At 51.8% G+C, this 21,409-nt stretch overlaps 1 protein-coding gene across 2 annotated transcripts in view; it reads left to right on the forward strand.

Annotated features, from left to right (window-relative positions):
- The window catches only part of LOC111145762 (collagen type XV alpha 1 chain), a 102,296-nt gene that overhangs the window by 65,804 nt on the left and 15,083 nt on the right, over positions 1 to 21,409 (forward strand). For both annotated transcript variants that reach the window (XM_022500948.1, XM_022500949.1), the window contains 17 exons: positions 2,038 to 2,073; positions 2,457 to 2,597; positions 2,794 to 2,862; positions 3,632 to 3,667; positions 3,771 to 3,854; positions 5,149 to 5,214; positions 7,160 to 7,195; positions 9,066 to 9,128; positions 11,564 to 11,632; positions 11,743 to 11,778; positions 14,416 to 14,469; positions 14,572 to 14,631; positions 15,927 to 15,995; positions 16,110 to 16,151; positions 18,515 to 18,560; positions 20,632 to 20,712; positions 21,320 to 21,369. In XM_022500948.1, coding sequence (XP_022356656.1) covers positions 2,038 to 2,073; positions 2,457 to 2,597; positions 2,794 to 2,862; positions 3,632 to 3,667; positions 3,771 to 3,854; positions 5,149 to 5,214; positions 7,160 to 7,195; positions 9,066 to 9,128; positions 11,564 to 11,632; positions 11,743 to 11,778; positions 14,416 to 14,469; positions 14,572 to 14,631; positions 15,927 to 15,995; positions 16,110 to 16,151; positions 18,515 to 18,560; positions 20,632 to 20,712; positions 21,320 to 21,369 — 1,038 coding nt within the window. The remainder of the gene's footprint in view (positions 1 to 2,037; positions 2,074 to 2,456; positions 2,598 to 2,793; positions 2,863 to 3,631; positions 3,668 to 3,770; positions 3,855 to 5,148; positions 5,215 to 7,159; positions 7,196 to 9,065; positions 9,129 to 11,563; positions 11,633 to 11,742; positions 11,779 to 14,415; positions 14,470 to 14,571; positions 14,632 to 15,926; positions 15,996 to 16,109; positions 16,152 to 18,514; positions 18,561 to 20,631; positions 20,713 to 21,319; positions 21,370 to 21,409) is intronic.

A 21,409-nucleotide genomic window follows, 5' to 3' on the forward strand; every position in this document is an offset into this window, starting at 1 on the left:
CACCGCTTCCTTCTCCCGGAACCCCTTCCCATCCCGCCACCCACTAATGTCCCCACTGGAAGGCAGGGGGACTCTACAGCCAGATTCTGTAATTCTCTCCTCCGGTGCCTCTCTTGTGATTCAGTTCCTATAGAGCACTTCTTTTCAATGGTTATGTATTTTTATTTCTAAGATCTCGAAGTGATCTGTGCTTATGCCATGATAGCTTGCCCACGTCTTGTGGCTAGAAAGCCCTCCCTTTTCTCCCTGAGAATACAGATTGTATACACTTAGAGTCCCGATTGGCTTCTGTTCCTCCTGCTCCTTCCCCGGGCGTGCATTCTGTCGGCACTGCTGCCTCCCTTACACAGTGTTGTGTTGCCTTCCCCCCCCACCCCCCGGATGTGTGGTGTTTCTTGCTTGTCTGTTTGCTTTCGAAATTGGAACTTCTCTTCGGTCTGTTTTCTGCCTCTGTTGGAGAGCTGGGCAGCATCTACTTCAGAGACTTGCAGGTTTGGGGGAGAGGATGGGGACAGTGGTGTGTACCATCAGGCAGGGCCCCTCTGCAGCTGGTCTTATGAGTTTTGGGGTACCCCTGGACCTCCCTGGGTTCCCTTAGCCACTCGAGGCTCGGCCCTATGTCCTGACTCTAGTAAACAACGTTCATTGTTCATGTAGGCGTGAGACCAGGAGGTGAGGGGGAATGGGCACCACTTGCCAGCCTTCCTGCTCCAGAATTTGAACCTATCTGCCCATCAGAGCCACACCCAGCTCCTGGCTTCCGCTGCCACTGCTCTGCAGGATCCTTTTTCCCCTGTGCTTTCTCTCCACCATTGAAGTCTCTGGCTGCAGCTTCCTGTGTTTTTGCCTTAGTGTTCCTCGCTATTTTCAGTTTCGGTGTCATTTGCCATCTGACTTCTGAGCATATTATTTTGGAACTCTCTGTTCTGTCCTTTCTATGGATTTGATATGAAGGGCCATCCAGCCCAGGGAGAGAGGGATTGGGGAGAATGGCGGAGCCACAAAAGGCAGGATTGTGATAATCAAGTGTCAGGACCTTTTCCTGGCTCCTTCCTTTGTGAATCCTGAGAGGTTCTCCCACTGGGGGGCCCTGTCCACGGTCCCCTAATGTAGGGCCATGTCTCTTGTGGTTGACCACTCCTGGCCACCAGCCCCCCATTGGTCCTCCCCTCTACTCAGAGCTCATCGTGGGTTCTCATCTATGGAATCCACATCTAACCCCCCTCTCTCAACCTGTACTGTGGTTCCCATTGGGAATGGACATGCAACCCACTTTAGAGTGATACCCTCCCCCCCAATCCCATTCCGGGGCCACCCCAGCCAGTTTTTGGTCTTTAGATATATCCAGAAGAAAGTCCATCATCATTCCACAAATCTCCAAAAGTCTAGGAAATACATATCAAGTTCTTGAACCCCTTTCTTGGCTTTAGGTAGGAGACATATCCCTCTACTTGCATTGTGGGAAGGTGGGAAAAGGGACCAGCCAGTATACAGATAATTCTCCAAGGGAATTTTTCCTCTCCAGTCTCTCCTTGTTTCATCTTTAACCTCTCCTTTTCACTCTTGAGGTAGGTAATGAGCTAGCAGTTGAAAAACGGACTTCTCCAGCTTTCAGTGTAACTTGCCTAGCAAACTGACAACTGTAATATGCCCTCGGCTCGGAGACGTCAGCCCCTTTTAATATCCTGTTACTTAAGAGTCATTAATTCTGGGGCGCCTGGGTGGCTCAGTGGGTTAAAGCCTCTGCCTTCGGCTCAGGTCATGGTCTCAGGGTCCTGGGATTGAGACCCACATCGGGCTCTCTGCTCAGCAGGGAGCCTGCTTCTCCCCCTTTCTCTGCCTGCCTCTGCCTACTTGTGATCTCTGTCTGTCAAATAAATAAATAAAATCTTAAAAAAAGTCATTAATTCTGCATTTTTTCCTCTGATTATACCAAATGAGATGTATATTAATTGGCCCTTTTTCTTGTTTTTTGTTTTGTGTGTGTGTGTGTGTGTGTGTCTTGTTTGTTTTGTTTTGTTTTGTTTTTTTCCCCAGGGCGCAAGGGGGCCTAACGGCTCAGTCGGTGAAAAGGTAAAAGAAAAAGAAAATACTTTCTTCTCATTCATGGCCTTTCTCTGGGTTTGCTCAATTGGGCTGGAGCGCTGAGGGTCTGCGTGTCTGGGAGCAGAGAGAAACGGATCTCAGGAAGTGCTTGGGGAAAGCAGAATGGATACCATGTCTGCTTTCCTCCCACGCCCTCCACCCAAAGGGCCAGATGCACAGAGTGCATCAGCGTGTCTCCACATGAAATGCCAGTTAGCAAGACGGAGGTTTTTGTACCTCGAAGCAGTGCCTGTCAGAGAACCCATCAACCTCATTAAGTACAAAGAATGATTTTCGGACTCAGGCATGTCTGTTGCTCCTTTCACTGGTGAACCCAGGGCTGCACAATAAACCTGTCGTCTTCCTTACAGGGTGACCCTGGCAACAGAGGCTTACCGGGACCTCCAGGGAAAAATGGACAAGTTGGCTCTCCTGGGGTCATGGGACCCCCAGGGCCTCCTGGACCACCAGGGCCCCCAGGTCCTGGATGTACAGCGGGACTTGGACTTGAGGTACTTTGCCCTCTTTTTGTGGCTAAAGTACAACGTGCACTAGGGACTGTGGAGCAAACTAGCTAACAGATGTTAGTCCAATGATAGAGACAGTGGTGACCCTCCACTGAGCCCAGCCCCAGGGCCCAGCTCCCCACCTGGCACCAGTAGGTGCTCAGGAACTGGGTAAGAAATTCTCATTCTCTTTCTTTCCCAGGATCCTGAAGGGTCTGGAAGCATCAGGCTGTTACACGAACCTGGACTCTCCGGACCAGTGGCTCCCAGTGTAGGTTGAGTTCGGAAGCCTTCATCTGGGGGGGCTGCCATCCGGGCTCTGCTGTTTTCAGTAATTCACCCTCTCTGTGCCTTTGGCTGCCAGCCGTGCAATGGGGTCACCAAGTGCTCTTTATAGCTCATTTCTTTGAGGAGCGGCACAGACGTTTTATATAAAACATCATAGGGGAAAACTTGAAAGTCTTCTCTTTGTCCCTTACCATCGAGCATCTCGGCTTCCTTGCCTCCTACCTGCTGCCCCCTTCAGTACTCACACTTTCCTCATCTCAGAACCCTGCGCTCCTGATAGGGGCTCCTTCCAGCTGCACCGAGCCCCAGGGAGGTATTATCCATCCTCTGCAATGATTCCTGCTCTCAAGAGGACCACCCCTCCCCATCTTTGTCCCATCCGACAAAGATAATGAGATCTTTATCTCATTATCTTTGTCGGATGGGACCCAGAGCTGAGGATACCAGTCCAGGAGAGAAGCCTCACAGGGGCAGGCAGCATAGCCCCCTCCAGGATTAAATAAGACCCTTCCCTCTCCTCCAGATGCAGAAGGCTCTGAGATTCAGGGTCAAGAGGACACTCGCTCCGTGCTGGCAGAGAGCTCCTATGGGTGTTTCTTCTTCCTGACTCCGGAAGGGGAATTTGCCCATCATCATTATCTGGGGAAAAAATTGATGTGGATGCTTAGGGAGAGATGGCAAGACAGGAGGATAGATGGGGAGGAAGCAAAGTGAAGAGAAGAAAACCAGAGAATGTCTGTTTGTTTCACCAGGGTCCCAAAGGAGAAAAAGGAGACCAAGGACCCAAGGTGAGGTCACAGATCTGAGATGGGGGTGGGGGTTCCCAGCCAGGTTCTGGGAGCGTTATCCGTGTACAGTGACTTTTTTTTCCACTATCACTGCTGTATCCAGGGTGACAGAGGCATGGATGGAGCCAGCATTGTGGGACCCCCTGGACCCAGGGGGCCACCAGGTCGCATCGAAGTCTTGTCCAGTGTGAGTGTCATCCAGGTTGGAGAATGACTATGTATTTTGTGCCTTTGCTGAAGGGGAGATAAGGTTGTCCACAGCTTTTGGGGCCTTCAGCGCTGGTGGTTACACAGAGGGTACATAGCTGGCTTCTGGCATTGGAGTTCCCGGCCGCCAGCATACCCCGTGTGTCTGTTCTTACCCCAGTACCACCGTTCTCTCACATGGGGCTTCCAGAACACTCCTCTGGTTGGCAGCATTTGCAGTCAAGAGAACGGCTGTAACAGAGCTGTAACAGAGAGGAACATAAGTGAGGGAACAAGTGCAGAAGATGTTTTGGGTTATGAGAAATTCAGGAAGACTTTCTGGAGGAAGTGTCTTTGAGCAGAGACTTGAGAGCTGGGAAGGATCTTACTAGCTAAGTGTGAAGGACAGGACCTCCAGAATTCAGGTGGCAGGCCCACCGTTCAGAGTAGAAAACGTGAGTGTGTCCAAGGCCCAGGGAGCTGATGGCTGTGGATGGGGTGGGGTGGAGAGAGATGGAAATTTGTAGAGAAGGCTGGGATGTGGTTGGGACCAGAGCAAGGTCCCCTTCATGTTAGGGCCTCACACTGGTGAGGAACTGTGGCCCTTTGGAGACACATGACATCATACCAGTAGATGACAGAAAAACAAAAATCCCAAATAACTGGAAAAAAGGATGACTAGAGTTTAAAAAGGGGGAGAGAGGGGTATTAAAAATATCCAGCATGGGTAAGGGCGTGGTGAAATAGTTAATCTCATATGCTCTAGCAACAGTGTGAATTGTATAGCCCTTTAAGACAGCTTTTAGTAATACCTTAAAACTAAAAATGCCCCATACGGCCAGTTCCACGTGGAAAGATGGCCATGCTGCATAGTTAGAGAAAGCAAGTAGAAAAACCGTACAGATAGCCTGATGCCATTTATGTAAAACAGGCCCGTGGACACACACACACACACACACACACACACACACACACACACCGCCAACACTGCAAGCTTACTGTGGAGATATATATATATATATATATCTCCAAATATAGACACATGTTTAAAATTTTAAAAGAAAGCAGGCATGTACGTATTGTGCAAGTTTAAGGTTAACTGAAAGAAGAAAGTGCTAGGGCAGTTCAGTGCTGTTGTATAAGACGTGGGGGAAGGGATGGGTGTGTTGGCAGTCAGTTTCGGATGTTACGGTGTCTACCTGTGTTCTGTCATCCTGGGGTGACCTCCGTTAAAGCCTGCCACCAGTGGGGTGTGTGCTACCCTCTGTCTCATTGTCTGCTTTCTTTCTTTTCAGTCCTTGACCAACCTCACCCACGGATTCATGAATCTCTCAGACATCCCTGAGCTGGCTGGGCCTCCGGTGCGTATCCACAGCTGCTGCCAGAGTGAGGGTCCTACCCAGAGGCCCCTGCGGAAATGAAGTTGGATTGGTTTGGAACCCTTTTAGCTCCTGAAGCGTGGAGCTAGAGTGTATCAGGATAGAAGGGAAAAGGAACTTTGCATTTCTGAGAAGTTGCCATCACATTAATTTGATTGTCCTGGGAGTTTTGTCCAATGCAGTGGAAGCTTCCAGTCTCATGTACCAGAAGTATGTGTCATGGAAATCAGAGAATCGGAAGTATGTGTTATGGAAATCAGAGAATCAGAAGTAACAAACCCAGTGACGTCCGTGTGATGGCTTTGGCCTGCTTTTCTTAACATGATTTCATTTCGCAGAATGGGAAGAGCCTAGAGAAAACTAACCTTGTGCTCATGGGAAAAGCGGTACACAAGGAGAGAATGTGACTTGCTTCGGTTCTTTTAGCCCCTGTTAGAGACCAGGAACACTCAGGGAAGCTAGTCCACAGAGTTGGTCTAAGGCACAGCAGGACCTAAGAGGAAGGAAACTCCTTCCTGCAGGCTGTGCCATACATTCCCATCACCCCTCCCAGCATCTGCTGGTGACAGCTGGGGAGAGAGGTCAGCTGAGCCCCTGAGCCTGTTCTCTGATAGGCTCCCTAGCCTCTGGGGCAGCTCGTGAGAGGCTGGGGCATGGACCTGCTTTGCCCTCTGTGGAAGCTCACATGGAGACTGAGGCTCATACCTCCACAGTTGGCTTTGGGGGTCACCCCCCAGCCGTCCCCACTGAGGTTGGCCTGGAACCCCCACCATCCATGTCCAGGGGCCCTCGGTGCTCTCCCCAAGGCTTCTGCAAATATCTGGGAGGTTCTTCTAGAGCCAGTCTCTCCTACCGGGTCACCTCTGTTGGTGGGGTCTTCTGCTGTCTCTTCTGCACTACATCCCCTGGGGCTCCCTTCCCTTGATTTCTGGACAATCATTCAAAACACCCTGGTGATCAACCCCTAAAGCAAACCTGCTATCAAGCCAAAGTCGTCTCACAGAGGCTCTTGGTATTTCCCAAACTATTAGAGGTTTAGGGTATTAGGTGGGTTATTACTAAAGCAATGTACAGGCTCAAATGAAATATTTGGTCTCTCTGTTCTGAAAGTCCCTGGGCCTTGTCTACCCCTGCCCCTTCTCCCTCTGCCCACCTCTAGAATCTACCTTCCCTGCCAATCCCTGTTCCCCCCTGCCCCCGCCTTAGCAAATCCAGGTCCTCAGGGGTCCTTTTGAGTCCTAATGAAGGGCCAAGATTGTCCTCTTCAGAGGACCTTCCCTCCCTGACGGGACTCAAGTCCCGGCCAGCACTCTCATGCTTCCCCACCCCCCTGTACGCACAGGGCATTGAGAAATGTGTTGCTTTCCAGTTGTCTCTCTCTTTATGTATTCTGCCAAACTCACAGACTTTAATAGGTATGTGGATGCCCGGGCCAGGAGACGGAGCCCTGACCAATGTGTAGTGAACTAGACTCTGTTTATTCTTCTCTGAGGGAGAAGAACGCCACCCAAACGCCCCCACTTCCACCCGCAAATACCTCAGTGCACTCTCCAGGCCCACTCCTCAGAAGTGAGGGGCTTATTCTCAAGAACACGTGTTGAGGTTGATGCTGAGTGATTTCCCAGAGCACGAGTCAGCCACTTCAAATGCAGGGTCCTCCCTGGCGGTGGAGAGGGAGTGGGGCCTCTGGGCTCCTGGACAGTTTCTGGCTCTGTCACTAACTAGCCATGTGACTCTGCACGGTTCCTTCCTGTCCCGGGCCTCAGCATCCTCGTCTAGGAACGGATCATGGGGTCCTCCACACAGGAACATGCTTGGGCCTTTGGGAGGTGCTGGGAGGGGTGGGCCCTGAGGCCCCACATTCCTGCTGGCCTCCTGCTGGAAATGCTACTCCTCACCCATCCGTTTGGTTTTTGTTATGTCACAGGGTCCGGAGGGCATACCTGGGCTGCCAGGATTTCCAGTAAGTACCACAGTGGCCCTCCTCCCTCCTCCTTCCCTCCCTCCCTGTGCTCTGGGGCTATGTTCATTCTGTTCCTTCCCCCTGGAATGCCACTCTCATTCTGCATGACCAAGCTCTGGTGCCATCTTGTTCATGTAACCTGTCCTCGTTGACCCCCACATGGAGGGATCCTTTCCTCCTCTGAGTCCCATAGGCTTTATTTTCAGCTCTGCCATGATTCTTTTCTGCCCTGAATAACAGTTATTTGCGTCCTTGTCTTTTTTTCTCAATTTTACTGTGAACAGGTTGTGGAGGTTGGGTCTTATCTCTCTCTTCCACAGTACCAGCGGAAACCAGACCCCGTGGTTGGCTTTCTATGAATGCAAGTGGATGAGTCAAACATTTCAGTTGGTAGATAGATAGATACAGTCGATACAGTTCCAGCAGATCAGTTTCCTAAAGTGAGAAGGTAGTAGCGATGGGGGATGGGGGAAGTGGAATCATAGACCGGAAGTCCAACAGTTCATAGGAAACCCCATTGGGGTTTCCATCGTGGAAGGTGAATATGCATTTCTGTGTAGAAACTGATCAGTTCTGTCTAGAACTTGGAACCTGTGCTGAACCTCAAGGCTCCAGAGTGAAATCTACATGATTTCTCCAAGACACTACAGCTCTGGAACGTCCCAGTGCCAGCAGGCCTATACACTGTCTCTGGGAAAATGAAGGGAATTTATCAAAACTGTGACATAAATTGATTCTTGATGGTGGGATGATAAACAATTTCTTTTTCTGTTTCTTTTTTTATTTTTCTGAACTTTTTACATTTTGTAAAAGGAGCATATCCGACAATGATGCTGGAAATATGTATGAAGTAACCCTTAGACACAGGAGAGAGTGGCAGCCGAGGAGGACACCTCTTTGTTAGGAAAAGAGGCCACACCTCTGAGCCCCGGCGTGGTGGCTTCAAACTGGTGGCATGTTCCAGAATACGTTTTCCTCTAGATGAGTAGTTCTGCGTTCCTGAGGGAGTCTACTGGGCTACTTTAGGGAGTTAAGAGGAGGCCACAAAGGCAGTTTCTGGGGGACCTCCAATAAAGAACCTCCATTTGACATATTTTATATATTGGGTTTTCATTTAAGTCTTGTTTGAAGAAGGACGGCAGAGAGCTTCATCGTTAAAAAATAGTAATCACAAATATTTGAAAGCCACTGCTCTCGCGCATAATTTACCCTTTAACCCAGTGGAGAGGACAGGGACTAGTGGAAAGCTTCATGGCAGTAAAGTGTGTGAACCTTTTTGGGGCAGACATCTGGTTGTGAGTCATCGTCACAGGTATTGAGCGTCTGTTGGGGTTGAGAAGAGGTCAGCTCTGGCTGGGTGTGCAGAACTTGGCTCCTCAAGGGGGTGGACGGGCTTTTCTGCAAGGGGACAGGCATGGGCGGAGACGCAGAGGAAAAGGGGAAAGGCTCACGCTGGTGGGGTGACAGGGAGAAGGGGATGAGGTCTAAGGCTGGCTGGGCTGGGTTTGGGTGTCAGGCTGGGCTGCCTGGATCTCGCCCCATAAGTGGTAGGGAGCCAGAGAAGAAGTAGGAGTCACGGAAGGTGAATGGTGGGTGGAGGCCAGCTACGGGATGGCCTGGAAGGACCCACAGGGCCACCAGAGGCAGCAGGACGAGGCTGTTCCAGTGGCGGCTGTCAGAGGAAGCCTTCGGTCAGTGTTGTCTTCTTTCTGCCAGGCCCTGCCAGATCACGGCTTCATGGCTCATGGTGATTTCTTCCCACCAGCAGAATGACCCTTCATATTCTACTTTTTGAAAAAAAATAATTCCACTTGGTTAAAGCATTTTAATCTCAACAAACCATAAAATAGCCTCTGATGATTCCTTCCAGGGCCCTCGAGGACCAAAAGGGGACACCGGTGTGCCTGGATTTCCAGGACTGAAAGGAGAACAGGTAAGAGGGAGCTGGGTGTTTAGTGATATCATGCTCCAGAATTGGCCAAGTATTTCCAACTGGCTGAAAGTCCCTGTTAACTTTTGTAAACTTTCTGAGATATCATTCACGTACCACAGAAGCTACCCCTTAAAGGATTGTCACCACTATCCAATTCCTGGATGTTTTCTTTCTTTCTTTTTAAGATATTATTTATTTATTTGACTGAGAGATAGAGAGCACAAGTAGATAGAGCAGCACACAGAGGGAGAGGGAGAAGCAGGCTCTCCGCTGAACAGGGAGCCTGGTTTGGGGCTCAAACCCAGGACCCTGGGATCATGACCTAAGCAGATGCTTAACAGACTGAGCCACCCAGGTGCACCCAATTCTTGGACATTTTCATGCCAGGAAGAAACTCTGTATTTATTAGCCATCATTCCCCAGCTCTTAACTTTTCTAATCTCCATGGTCCTCCAAGGTATAGGTGGGCCATGGGAGGAGAAATGGATTCTCATCTCAGTTTGGGAAAAGAACTCAACATGCCCTTGAGTGTTGTTGTCACAGGTGCTGTGCTTTGTCTAACTCCCTGTTGGGCACCCCCCCATTAGAGTGTGTACTCCCCAAGGGCAGGCCACATGCCAGTTTCTTCTCTATAGTTCCTGTGCTTAGCATGGGTCCTGGTACACAGATGGCAGTCAAGACATTTATTGAATAAAAAATATATAATTAATGAGTACAATGAATGCTGACATTTAGAAATTATAAGCTGGGCATTCTGCATTTGGATGGCAGTCTTGGTCCAAAAGCTTTGGAATAAAAAGCATGCAAAGCATGTCCTTGGAGCTCCCAGGACAATGAGTGGAACTTTATACCCTTCCACCTTTGCCTCTTAGAATTAACACCCCAGTTGGTTTTTATAGATAAGGTGGAGAATGACATCCCTACACAGATTGCAATGACTGGGGACTGGGTCATTAATTCATCTATCCATTTGTGTACTCATCCACCGCATATCTGTTCCCTGGGGTGTGCCAGCCAGTTTCCCATAGTAGGCACTAGGGACACAGAAGTAAGATAGGAGGAACGGACATGCAATTAGCCGACAGAAAGTATGGCCACTGCTGCATGGAAGGTCTGTGCAAAGCCAGTAGGAGCAGCCCTGGAGCCTGCCTTGAGAGTCACGGAGGGTGGTTATGTCTCCAAAAGGAAGGAGCATTAAGCTTCTCTCTTTCTTTCTCCCCCCAACACCCGGCCCTGGCCCCCCAACAGAGGCTCTGGTGTCTGTTGAATCACAGTCTTGGGGGGGAGGGGAGCAGTGTGCTGGACGAAGGGGGTCTAAGTTTGGCACCACATGGGGCGATGTCTTGGGATGCTTTTCACTGCCTTGGGCCTTTGGCAAGCAGCTGCTCTGGCTTGGGAGGAAGCCTGGTCAAGCAAGAGTGGCTCTTGCCTTACACAGTTTCTAGAGGGATCTACACGCCATGGCCGCCCCTAATCTCCTGCCATCTTGAAAACTGGGAGGGCTCCCAGCCAGCTGCCAGGCCTCACAGCAAACAGGCTTTCTCTCGCTCAGCCTCTAACGCTCTTGTGCTTGTCCTTCTCGCTGCTGCCGTGCTCAGGACTGCCTTCCCTCACCGGCGGAGGGTAAGAGCCGAACATGAGGTGGGCGCTTAGGGGACAGAGGGAAGGGGCTGCTCTGCTTGCTCCAGCACCACTGTCCTGGCTGCTTGTGGCCCCGTGGGAGGGAGACTTTAGTGGGGTCAAGCCCAGCCCCCCCAGGGGCCAGCGCTGAAGCTTGGAGCCAAAGCCTCAGGGTGGTATCGAGGGTTCCTCCACCGGCCTTCTCTGTGCACCAGTATCTTCTATCCACCAGCCTCCTGGGATAAGGAGACGGCTCTGCCGAGGACAGGATTTGGGGGTGGGATTTGCCACCGGTCTCCCCATCCCCCGAGCTCCCGGCAGCTGAGATAAATTTGCCCGACCAGGTTTGCCCGGGAGCCTGGCATTGGGGACAAAGTTCCACATGGAGACACAAGACCTCTGTGTTGAGAGAGGCTCCTGGTGTTCTCACCTGTCTCTTTTCCAATTACAGATGTTTTAACAAGAATAGGGATTGTTAGGAAAGAAAGCCGCAAAATAATTAGGAGTCAGAGGTTCTCAGAGGGGTGCCGTGTAGCAAGAGGTGGGGAGGACCTCGTCAGGCTGGTCCCAGGAGGGTAGGGGATGACAATGCAGATCTGTCAACACTGGGGAGCCCTGTGGGGGGGCTTGCAGGACCTCCGCCTGGTCCTATGGTGTTCGGAGGCAGTAACCCTGAGGAGGCTGCTGCGGTTCTTTCTCCAGACACAGTTTATGTCAGAGCGGTGGGGCTGGAGGGGCAGGGCCGGGCGACAGGAAAGGGGGGGCCCAGGCAGTGAAGAAGAGCCCCATGTCATCAAAGGTTCTCTGAATTGCAGGGCGAGAAGGGAGAGCCAGGTGCCATCCTGACAGGGGACATTCCTCTGGAACGGCTGCAGGGGAAAAAGGTAATTGTGTCACCCAATCCTGAAGGCAGCCGTCTGTGTCAGCATCCCAGGTTTGCTCCCGCCATGGACTGTGGCCCTCTGAATGACAAGTTCATGTCTCCCTGTTTTAGGGTGAACCTGGAGAGCATGGAGCCCCGGGACCAATGGTAAGCTGGTACGCCCCTCGGCTGGGTCTGGTCTGGGGACTGAAGGGTTTATCGTACATGGGCCCTGTTAGACTGAGTTGTCCCCGTTGTGAACATAGAAGGGATGTGGCCCGATGCGTGTGGATTAAGGTAGGCTAATTGTAAGGCAGTAGAAGTCTCCCCGGTTTAACACAGCAGAGGCGTGTTCCTCACTCCCGCCAAGCCCATGGTGGTGGTTCCTCGGCGGGCCTCTCCCCTTTCCTCCAAGCCGTGACTAGGGGACCCAGGATGCTTCCATCTTGTGACTCCACCATCTGGTGGCTTCGAGACCACACTGGCATCTTCCAGCTGGCAGGCTGGGACTAGGGAGAGGAAAAAGATGATGGAAAGTGATGAACATCACCTCTAGCACATTCTACTGGCCAGAAAGAGCTCAGATGTTTAGGGTGGGATGGGGGGAGGGTGTACTCAGAAGTGTGGTCGAGCTGTGTGTCCAGGAAGGTGGGGAGGCCGGGATGGTCCTGCACAGGTACCCCATGCTCACCAGCATTGCCCTGGGAGCCCCTCCAAGGAATCCCAGAGAGCCTCTCTGCTTTTTGGATTCTAGTTGTGGATCCACGGCTCCTTTGTCATGAGGTCTGGAGCAAGTCCACTTCTCTCTGGGCTTCTGTTTTCCCATCGGTAAGGGAAAGGTAGTGAATTAGTACTAGGTGATATGATAGGGCCTTACTTGCTCTGGGAATCAGTAACCCAGTTGGGCTGCTGAATGGTTTTGGAAACTGCCAGTTCTCTCCAGAATAAACTACAAGCCTCTCTTGTCATAGTCTCCACCCCCTCCACTAAAGAACAAGAAAATTGAGGTGTAGGACCCCCCACTGTGGCTCAGACACACTGACACTTCACGCCATCTCATTTCATCCTCAGCACTCGGAAAGGTGACTATCAGAATCCCCATTTTAGAGACCAGGACACTGAGGTCAAAGAGAGTAAGGAGACTGCCATCTGTCACACAGTTTGTAAATGGTACATTGGGGATCTCAACCAAGCCTGTCAGACTCTGTGTTCAGGGTTTTCCCACTGCCTCCAGTAAGCATTTCTGAAGAAGCATTTTGGCCTGGAGATTTGCCCCTAGGGTTTCTTCAGTTGAAGCTGGACCTCAGGCCTGGGGAGAAAGGACTCAAAGACACATGTCTTTGGTGAATGAATGGGCCATAACCTCCAAGGTGCATCCTTCAAAGGCCCTTCTGAGCCCTTTGGTCCTTTAAGTCAGGCAGAATGGATTGCCCTGCAGAGGAGAAACTGTGGGTTAAGGCAGACTGGGGGAGTATTGTGTTCACCACTGGTTAATCACTTACTATCATCTGGTCCCATGGGAAATAGTGGTAGTTAGCAATGGTGGCCAGCAGGCTGCTGGGGATGGCTGCTTTGATGGTTCCTACTGAAGTCTGGTGTGAGCACAGCTTGCCAAGTACAGACTGGAAGGAAGCACCTCCTAATTTGCATAAAGGTGCCCTATAGGACAGCCGTGGCCCTCATGACCTGTACAGCTTACACTTCCTGTACAATTACCCTATAGCCATGTTGCTTGTGGCTCATGGATCAGCATATCAGCATCCCCTGGGAGCTTGTTAGAGATGCAAAGCCTTGGGGCTCACCCCAGACCTCCTGGGTCTGCATTTTGACAAGATCCAAGGTGATGCCAGGCACACTGACATTTGAGAAGCTCTGCACTAGAACATACCACCAAGTGGCCTGCGCCCTGTGATTCCTTCTGTTCTTGCTTTTCTTTCGTGAGGAGTAATGTGGGCTGGGTCCGTTATGTTCAGAGAGTGTTTCTGCTCAGCTTTATTTGCCAGTTTCCAGGGCGTGAACGTATATGTTAATGGCAGCAGAAAGAAGGGGCTTAGCTTAAAGTAGGCATTCCCTTGGGAGACAGGGCAGACCCACCTACAGAAGTAAGAAGGGGCAGACTGGAGGTAGAGCCTGTTCTGGGAAGAGGTCGTGTGCATCGTGTGTCTCCCAGATGCCAGAAGGCATGAGGGTTCCTGCATGAAATTGGAACAGGGCTGTGTCTCTAGAAGCATGAAGACATAGAAAGCCAGTGCTGGAATGAATAAGGGTCCACAGGTCAAGGACTCCTCTGGAGAATCAAGGCGCTAGCCCAAGACTCTGGTCCTGAGAGGTAGAAGCAAGGCAGAAGCCCAATCCTGGGGCAGGTTCTCAGGCTGGGCTGACATGAGGAATGAGGCAGGATTGCATTACTCCAGTTGGAGACATGTCCTGGGACCTAAGACCTAGAGCAAAGATCCAGCTTCTAAGCTACCCCTGCACCCCGCTACCTGGGGGCCAAGGCCCTGAGCTCCTGATCTCTTGTTCCTTCCTAAGCTCTAACTGAGAGGGTGGGGTTGGGAGTCTGGGGCGGGGCAGAGCCTACAGGAGCTCCAGGGGAGGTAAGGGGTGGAACAGGTGGTCCCAGAATAGAGCAAAGGGGCTGGGAGAAAGGGGACAGGCAGGTGGCTACTTCATAATTGGCCCTTGTCATCCTTCCTCGCCTCCGTGATTCATCCTCACCCCTGCTCATGAAGGCAGGCCAGTGGCCCCATCGCCTTGGCTCTTGACTTTCTGTTCTTTCTAATCTGGTAATTGTTTTGCCTCTAGGGGCCCAAAGGACCGCCTGGACACAAAGGAGAGTTTGGCCTTCCCGGACGACCTGTAGGTGTCGGTGGTCCTCTGACTGGACATGAGGGGCAGACTCGTGGGCTGGGCTAGCTGCTGGGGAGTGGGTTAACTAAGGCATGACCTGTGGGGTTTCAGGGTCGCCCGGGACTGAATGGCCTCAAGGGCGCCAAAGGAGACCGAGGGATCATGATGCCGGTGAGTGACGTGACCACTGTCCCAACCCTTCCCCCCAACCCGCCGTGGGATAGAGCCCTGAGTCTAGTACCCAAAGGAGGACCAAGAGTGTGCCAGGTCCAGCAAGTGGGGCTTGCAGACAGAATCTTTAGGAGTGTTTTTCTCCTTCCTCCATTGCCTTTCAAAGATCCTTCAACCCCTCCCCGTCCTCCAGCTCACTCTCGGGAGGATCCCTTTCCCTGAGAACACCTTAGTGGAACAGAAGCTTCCTTGTTCAAACCCAAGACAGAGATGGGAGAAAGCAATCCAGATGTGGTCGGGAAATCTGGTCTCCAACCCCAGTCTTCTGACCCTGGGGTAGTAATCTTTCTTCCCTCCATACCCAGTCCTGGGATTTCACACATCTCTAGGGGCTCAGGACGTGTTCGTGAGCTGGTATCAAAGCTAGGTCAGCTTCTTAGGCGGAGGCTCCCAAGAGGGCAGACACTGGGGACGGCAGCAGGCTCCAGGGTCTACAATAAGGAAGTCAATGTTTATTGAGCACCTACTGTGTCCCACACTCTCTGCTAAGTCTCCTTTTGTTGGCGCCACACTGTCTCTCCTTTGAATGTGTGGAAATCAGGAATGCAGTTTACTAAAGCTTGTGGGGACCGGCTCATGCTCGTCAAGCCGCTGCAGCTGCTGGGGAAAGCAAGCTCTCATGCCTTCACTTAGGATAATGAGTGCGGCTTCCGAGCAGGCCAGACTCCTCATGCCTGTGGTCAGAACCTCACCCCTACTGCTGAGCAGTCCTGTTTCCGATCCACGCTCAAGAAATCTTTGTGTGGTGTTAAGGCCAGGCTGACCTGACTTTGAAAATAGCTCTGCTATTGAGGAAGAGTTTTACATACATTCTCACCACTACCGAGTCTGGTGAAGGACCCTCCCGACCCCTCCTGCCCCCCCCTCCATACCAGGGATGTGCTGGTGGAGAGGTGGTGGGTTCTGTGTTGGCTGAGCCCCGCTCTGGGAGTTAGAATCTGAGTTCCGACTGTGTGGCCTTGAGCAGGTCAATTCCCCTCTCTGGGCCTCCATCTCCATTTGTAAACCAGGGAGACTGTCTGTTCTGCTGCCTCCCCCATGGGCTGCTATAAAGATGCCCTGGGGGTCCCGGAGGCAGTCGTGATCTTTAGAAGTGTCAGGCCTACCCGTGGGAGAAGTTAACTTTAAGAGGACTCTTCTTTTCGAGTAGTGTCCCCAAATCCTGGAGGAAATATCCCACATCACCTCTGCACACAATAACCAGAACTCAGAAAAGGCCTTTCTTCTCCCTTCAGGGCCCACCTGGCTTACCTGGTCCTCCAGGCCCCCCAGGACCCCCTGGAGCTGTGGTTAACATCAAAGGAGTAAGTTGAGTGGGGCTGGGGAGGGAGACCTTCAGCGGGAACGGACCCCGGACTGGCCTAAGCTGAAGTCAGGGGTCCTGATGGCCTCACTTCTGTTGTTCTCATTTTGCACAGGCTGTCTTCCCCATACCAGTCCGGCCACACTGCAAAACGCCGGTAAGTAGTGTGGAGTCACTGTCTTACAGGACAGCCTGGGGCATAGAAAGCAACCTAGAGAAGGTGACCGGTCTTTGTCTTGAGCCCTTGCAGTCCAACAACGTCCTCTTCAATATCTCCCATGACCCTGAAGTAACTAGCTAGAAGCTTCTAGAAAACAGACCGTGGCCATGAAACATACTGGGTCTTCTAAAGGTGCACGTGCTGTCAGAGTGTTTCTTGTATTGCGATCAGGAAAGCAGTGTCTTGTTATTGTAACCACATCAGCTTCCTGCATGGAACCGCCCAGTAAGAAGGAAGACAAACCCTTTAAAAGTATCGATGGGAAAATATAGCAATTCCAATCAGTGTTCTTTGCATTAGGAGCTGTGGGCTAAGACCTACAACTGAGTGTGTGCCGTCCCTTCCCAACTGGGTTGCTGCATAGCACACAACCCCAGAGAGGCGAGCGCTCCCGCCCACTTTGTAACGAGTGAGCAAACTGTGACTCAGACAAGCTCCCTGACTTGTCCAGGTCCATGGTCCTAATAAGCTGGGGTCGTCCCTCAGGTCCCCTGGCCATCAGGCACCAGGTATAGACACTGTGACTCCCAAGATTCAGGCATGTGCCTGGTCACCCAGCTAGGCAGTGGCACTGTCGCTGAGGACTTCCCTGTTTCGGGAGGGTCCTGTTTCCATAGGGAGGGCCAGGGAGAGAGGGCCTGTCCCAACGCACAGTGTGATCACTTTCTCATTCATTCAACAAGTATTTCTTGAGGACTTGCCCAGAGCTGAGTACTCTGCTGGGCCCTGGAGACACAGGGGTGAAATAGACAGGTGTGGCCTTCCTTCTCGGGAGCTTGCAAATGTCGGTTTACAAAGATTTCTTGCAGTGGGTTCATAATTGATGCTTATTGGGTGTGGTGGTGAGGCTTGGGTCAGAAGCTTTAAAATGACGCAGTCTGGCTGCATGTTTGTCTGGACATCTGTCTGTGTCAAAACTTTGAGGCACACAAGTCTGCAGCCCAGGGCCTGGGAACTCTGGCCTAGAAGGCCGATGACAGGACCCACTAAGATGACCAAGGGGCCTGCCGGCTCCCAGATCTCCATGAGGACCACAGCAAGCCAGGTCATGTTATGGTGATGGCTTGAAGGGACACCTCCAAGAGACGGCTGCCTCCCGCCTCCTTATCATACAGAAGGAGAGCCTGTTTGCTCTAGGGACCCCGTGAGTTTGTGCCCGAAGCCCCCCTCCACTAACACGGTTGCAGGTGTCAATGGAACAACCATGGGGCAGCACTCGGCAAACCTGGAGATCATTGTAATTATGCTACTGCCGTCACCATGGCCTTTGCAGTAGCCATGGCCCCTGGGGTCATGAGGTCTCTGAAAAGAAACCAGTGATGAGCTCAGAGCATTTTTGATGAGTTTTTGATTTCACATTGTCTGGCCAGACACCATGGACCTTTCTGGACCAGTTCTCAAAACGGACACTTGGAAGAGAACTGCTCTCTGTCCACATCCATCATACCATAAGCCCCTTCTGCTTTCAGCCCCTTTTTGACACCACAGTGTCAGCCCACGTTGGGAGTGGAGGATCCTATCGGTGTAGCCACACGGTATCAGCTTCGCACTGCAGCCTTCTTCCCTAGCTCCAAAGTGTTGATTGTAGGGGTTCCCATCTACGCCCCCTGTTCTTCTCTTGGTAACCGCTGAACAGCTTGTGACCCTCCATCCAAAAGCAGGAGGATCCCGGTACCAGAGTGGTCACTTTGATTCTATGTATCAACTGGCAAAGGGTGAAGCTGGGTATTAAAAGCAGGGCCGCAGGTAGCTCTGTTTTATAGATGAGAAAATGCAGGAGTCTGGGAATGAACTGCGAAGGAGTGATTATCTAGGATAACTTGGGTGCCGGCCCCTGACTCGAAATAGGGAGTCTAGAATAGCCCTTGAACCAAATGCTAACCCCCCTTATTAATTACCGCTCCCATCATCAGCTCCTGTTCGTTACATCCTTCCTTGATCCTATGCTGCAGCAGAGCTCATGGCTGGCCCAGCCTTGTGACCGTGAACATCACTCACTCGGATGCTTAACCTCTTGCATGAATCGGTCCTAAATCACAAGAAAGGAGGCTAAGGACACTCATAGTTGGCCACGATTTGTTATCTTGAAGCTTTGTGCCTTCCCTTTGCAGAGTTGTCCGGCCAGTGAGTGTCCCCCAGACCTATGATGCCCACTGCCCCCCCGCCCCAGTTGAAGGCCTGGTTTGGCCTATGCAGTGAGGGCTGCTGGGGAGCTCAGAGTTTTGGGGGGGCTCCAGAGTGCAAGAAGGGTCTGACTCCATGGTAGGGTGCCTTATGACCTTGACTCTCTTCCTCTCCAGGTTGACACCACACATCCTGGGAATTCAGAACTCATCACCTTTCATGGTACAGTGTCCCTTCTTCACCTTATGGTCTGTGGGACTTTTCCAGACTCTTATAGCTCTGCAGAAGGTGGTCTCCACTCCCAGCGCTGGACCTATGACTCATGGCTGGGAAGATCTAGCTGCGTGTGGTGGGAGCAGGGGTCGCGGGGACAGTGCTGTGGGGCTGGGCACCTCTTTTGGTTTTGTCACACATCTGCATGCTCTGTACATCTTGGTAGGACTTCTAGCTAGCGGGAAGTACTCTGTGCATTTGTTTGTTAGTTTGTTCGTAAAGCATCCACAGAGACTATAGCTCATGACAGCACCCCGTGCTGTGGGATGGGCTGCAGCAGGTGAATCCTACACTGTTCCTGCCACCCAGGCCCTTAGACTCCATGAGATGGAACTATTTTAAGAACCATGATAATGCAGTGTGCGAGGGACAAATACAGGAAAGGGCCATGGGAGCTCAGAAGCCCTTTGCTTCTGCGTGTTCTCAGACTAGCAGCAGCAGCACTTCCGGAAAGCACATTAGAAATGCAGCATCTCCAGCTCCACCGCGGACCTGCTCGTCCGAGGCTCCCTTTAAGCTCCTCCTGGAGGTCTATGCACAGGAGAGCGTGAGAGACGCTGGCTCTGGGTGTCTCATTAGTAGATACCCACAGAGGGCATAGGTCAGGAGACAGGAGCCTGCAGGGGAGCAGTCACTCTGCTTCCCTGTCCCCACACCACATCACTGTTTGTCCCCCTTTTGATTGGGATCTCTGAACACTTGCTGTTTAAACGGGTAAAGGTCATTTTTTCCCCCAAGACTGACCTCTCTTGTCTGTGGCCTGCCAGGCAGTGGTCCCACTGATGATATCTGGCCCCGTGGTTTTTCTGTTGCTTTTGCAAAGCCAGATGGCTTTGACCCTCCATGCTCAGGTCCAGTTCAAGGCTCTGCCCCTGCCCCTGGTGCAAGGTGGACACTGGGGAGGCAGGGTGGGCCTGGATTTGCCGTCTCGGATCCCTGGGGGTTCCCTGTCCTCACAGGGCCACTGTGGGAGACAGGGGGGAGGGAACAGACATTTCTGGACAGGACCGCCCCTGGTGAGCCTGTGTCCTGCTACTTACTGTGGCTGTCACTTCTGCTTCCTGCGGTGAGCACCCTCATCCGTGGTGGGGAGCTCAGTAGCCCCTTCCTGGGGCTTCACCACTGCGTATGATCTCACCATGGGTGGGTTGAGGTGTTCCCACCCTCACCCTGAGACTGCATCTCCCTGCTGACCCCCGGCTTGGGGGGGGGAAGCATCATGCCTCTGGTACTCACACCCCTTCCCCCATTCTGAGAAGCCTGAGCCCCCAGCCCCATCTCTAGGCTCAAGGGTACTGCTTGGTTGATATGTCATACCTCTTGGGAACTAGGAATGCAGAGATCTGGTGTCTCCCCCACCCGTCAAAGTGGGCACAGGGGATTGCTTCCCTTCCCCAACGCTGAAGTTCCAGAAGGCTCCCTCCCTGCCTCTCCTCCATAGAAAGAGTTGGAGAGACAGGTTGCTTCTCATAAGTCCTAAGAGATGGTGGTGGGGGGTGCAGCTGGGATCCTTCCAGCTTTGTACATGGAATACTTAGCTCCGTTGGTGTCCTCTGAGGGCACCTCTGAGAGATTCCTCTCCTCCCCTGCACCACCGTATTGCACAGGCAGAGAGGAGATGGCCCTGGAAGCTTGACTGGGTGTTGAGCCTGTGAGGCTGTGTGCATGCAGCTGTCCAGGAGAGGGTTACCGGCAGCCTCCGCTGGGCCCCCACCATGCACTACAGCCCCTAAGTTTAGCACTCACTCCATCCTGCCTTGCGTTATCCTTCATATGTCCGTCTCCCCAGGCAGACAGAGTTTTGCAAGGTGAGGGATTGTGTCTCATGTATCTACTTCTGCCCTCCCCATCATTTAGCAAAGGATTTCATACCTTCAATAGGCCTTTGTTTATTTCGTGGACTTTGCTAAAGGGGCTCAGCGTGAAAACTTGTCTCAGAAACATTTTATATAGAATGAAGGTGATTTTCCATTGTTTTTTTTTAAAAAACAAAACAGAACATATATGTGTTTGATGACAGGTATTAAAGGAGAAAAAGGATCCTGGGGTCTTCCCGGCTCAAAAGGAGAAAAAGGCGACCAGGGGGCCCAGGGACCACCAGGTATTCCAACTATTGTTCTGGATCTTGCCTTGGATCTTTGTTCATGAGAAATCCAACTGACTGAGCCAGAAAGTAAGACACATTTTACTACCACACTGACCGCAAGCTCCATGGAGTTCTAGAGAGACCCAGTCATGGGCCACACATACACTCGGTGGAACATTGGCAGGAGAGACCAGTTCCAATCATTCATGCTTCCTGTGCAAAACAAGGCCCACAGAGGGCCAGGGACATGCCCAGGATCCCACAGTGTCCGGGTTGTGGGGCCCAGCCTAGGGGCCCAAGTCCAGTGCCTACTCTGTGAGCTAAACCAATGTGAGGTCACCTCCACTAGGGAATAATGATGGTTGCCAACTTGGAGACTTTTATTTATTTATTTTAAAGATTATTTATTTTGGGGGGGCATGCTAGCAGGGGAAGGAATAAAGAGAGAGAAGGAAAGCACGGAGCCCAATGTGAAGCTCGATCTCACAGCCCTGAGATCATAACCTGAGCCGAAATCAAGAACCAGACGCCCAACTGACTGAGCCATCCAGGTGTCCCTAGGAGACTTTTAGTTTTGAATCTCTGAGGTTATAGTGAATTTTACACAGCATTTCCTTTTCAGGCCCTCCAGTAGATCCGGCTTACCTGAGACACTTTCTAAACAGCTTGAAGGTGAGTTTTTCTCTACCAGACATTTGGCCGGTGTTTCCAA

This window comes from Enhydra lutris, unplaced genomic scaffold (assembly GCF_002288905.1).
Source record: "Enhydra lutris kenyoni isolate GAN:26980312 unplaced genomic scaffold, ASM228890v2 scaffoldscaffold13, whole genome shotgun sequence".
In the NCBI taxonomy this organism is placed as follows: Eukaryota; Metazoa; Chordata; class Mammalia; order Carnivora; family Mustelidae; genus Enhydra; species Enhydra lutris.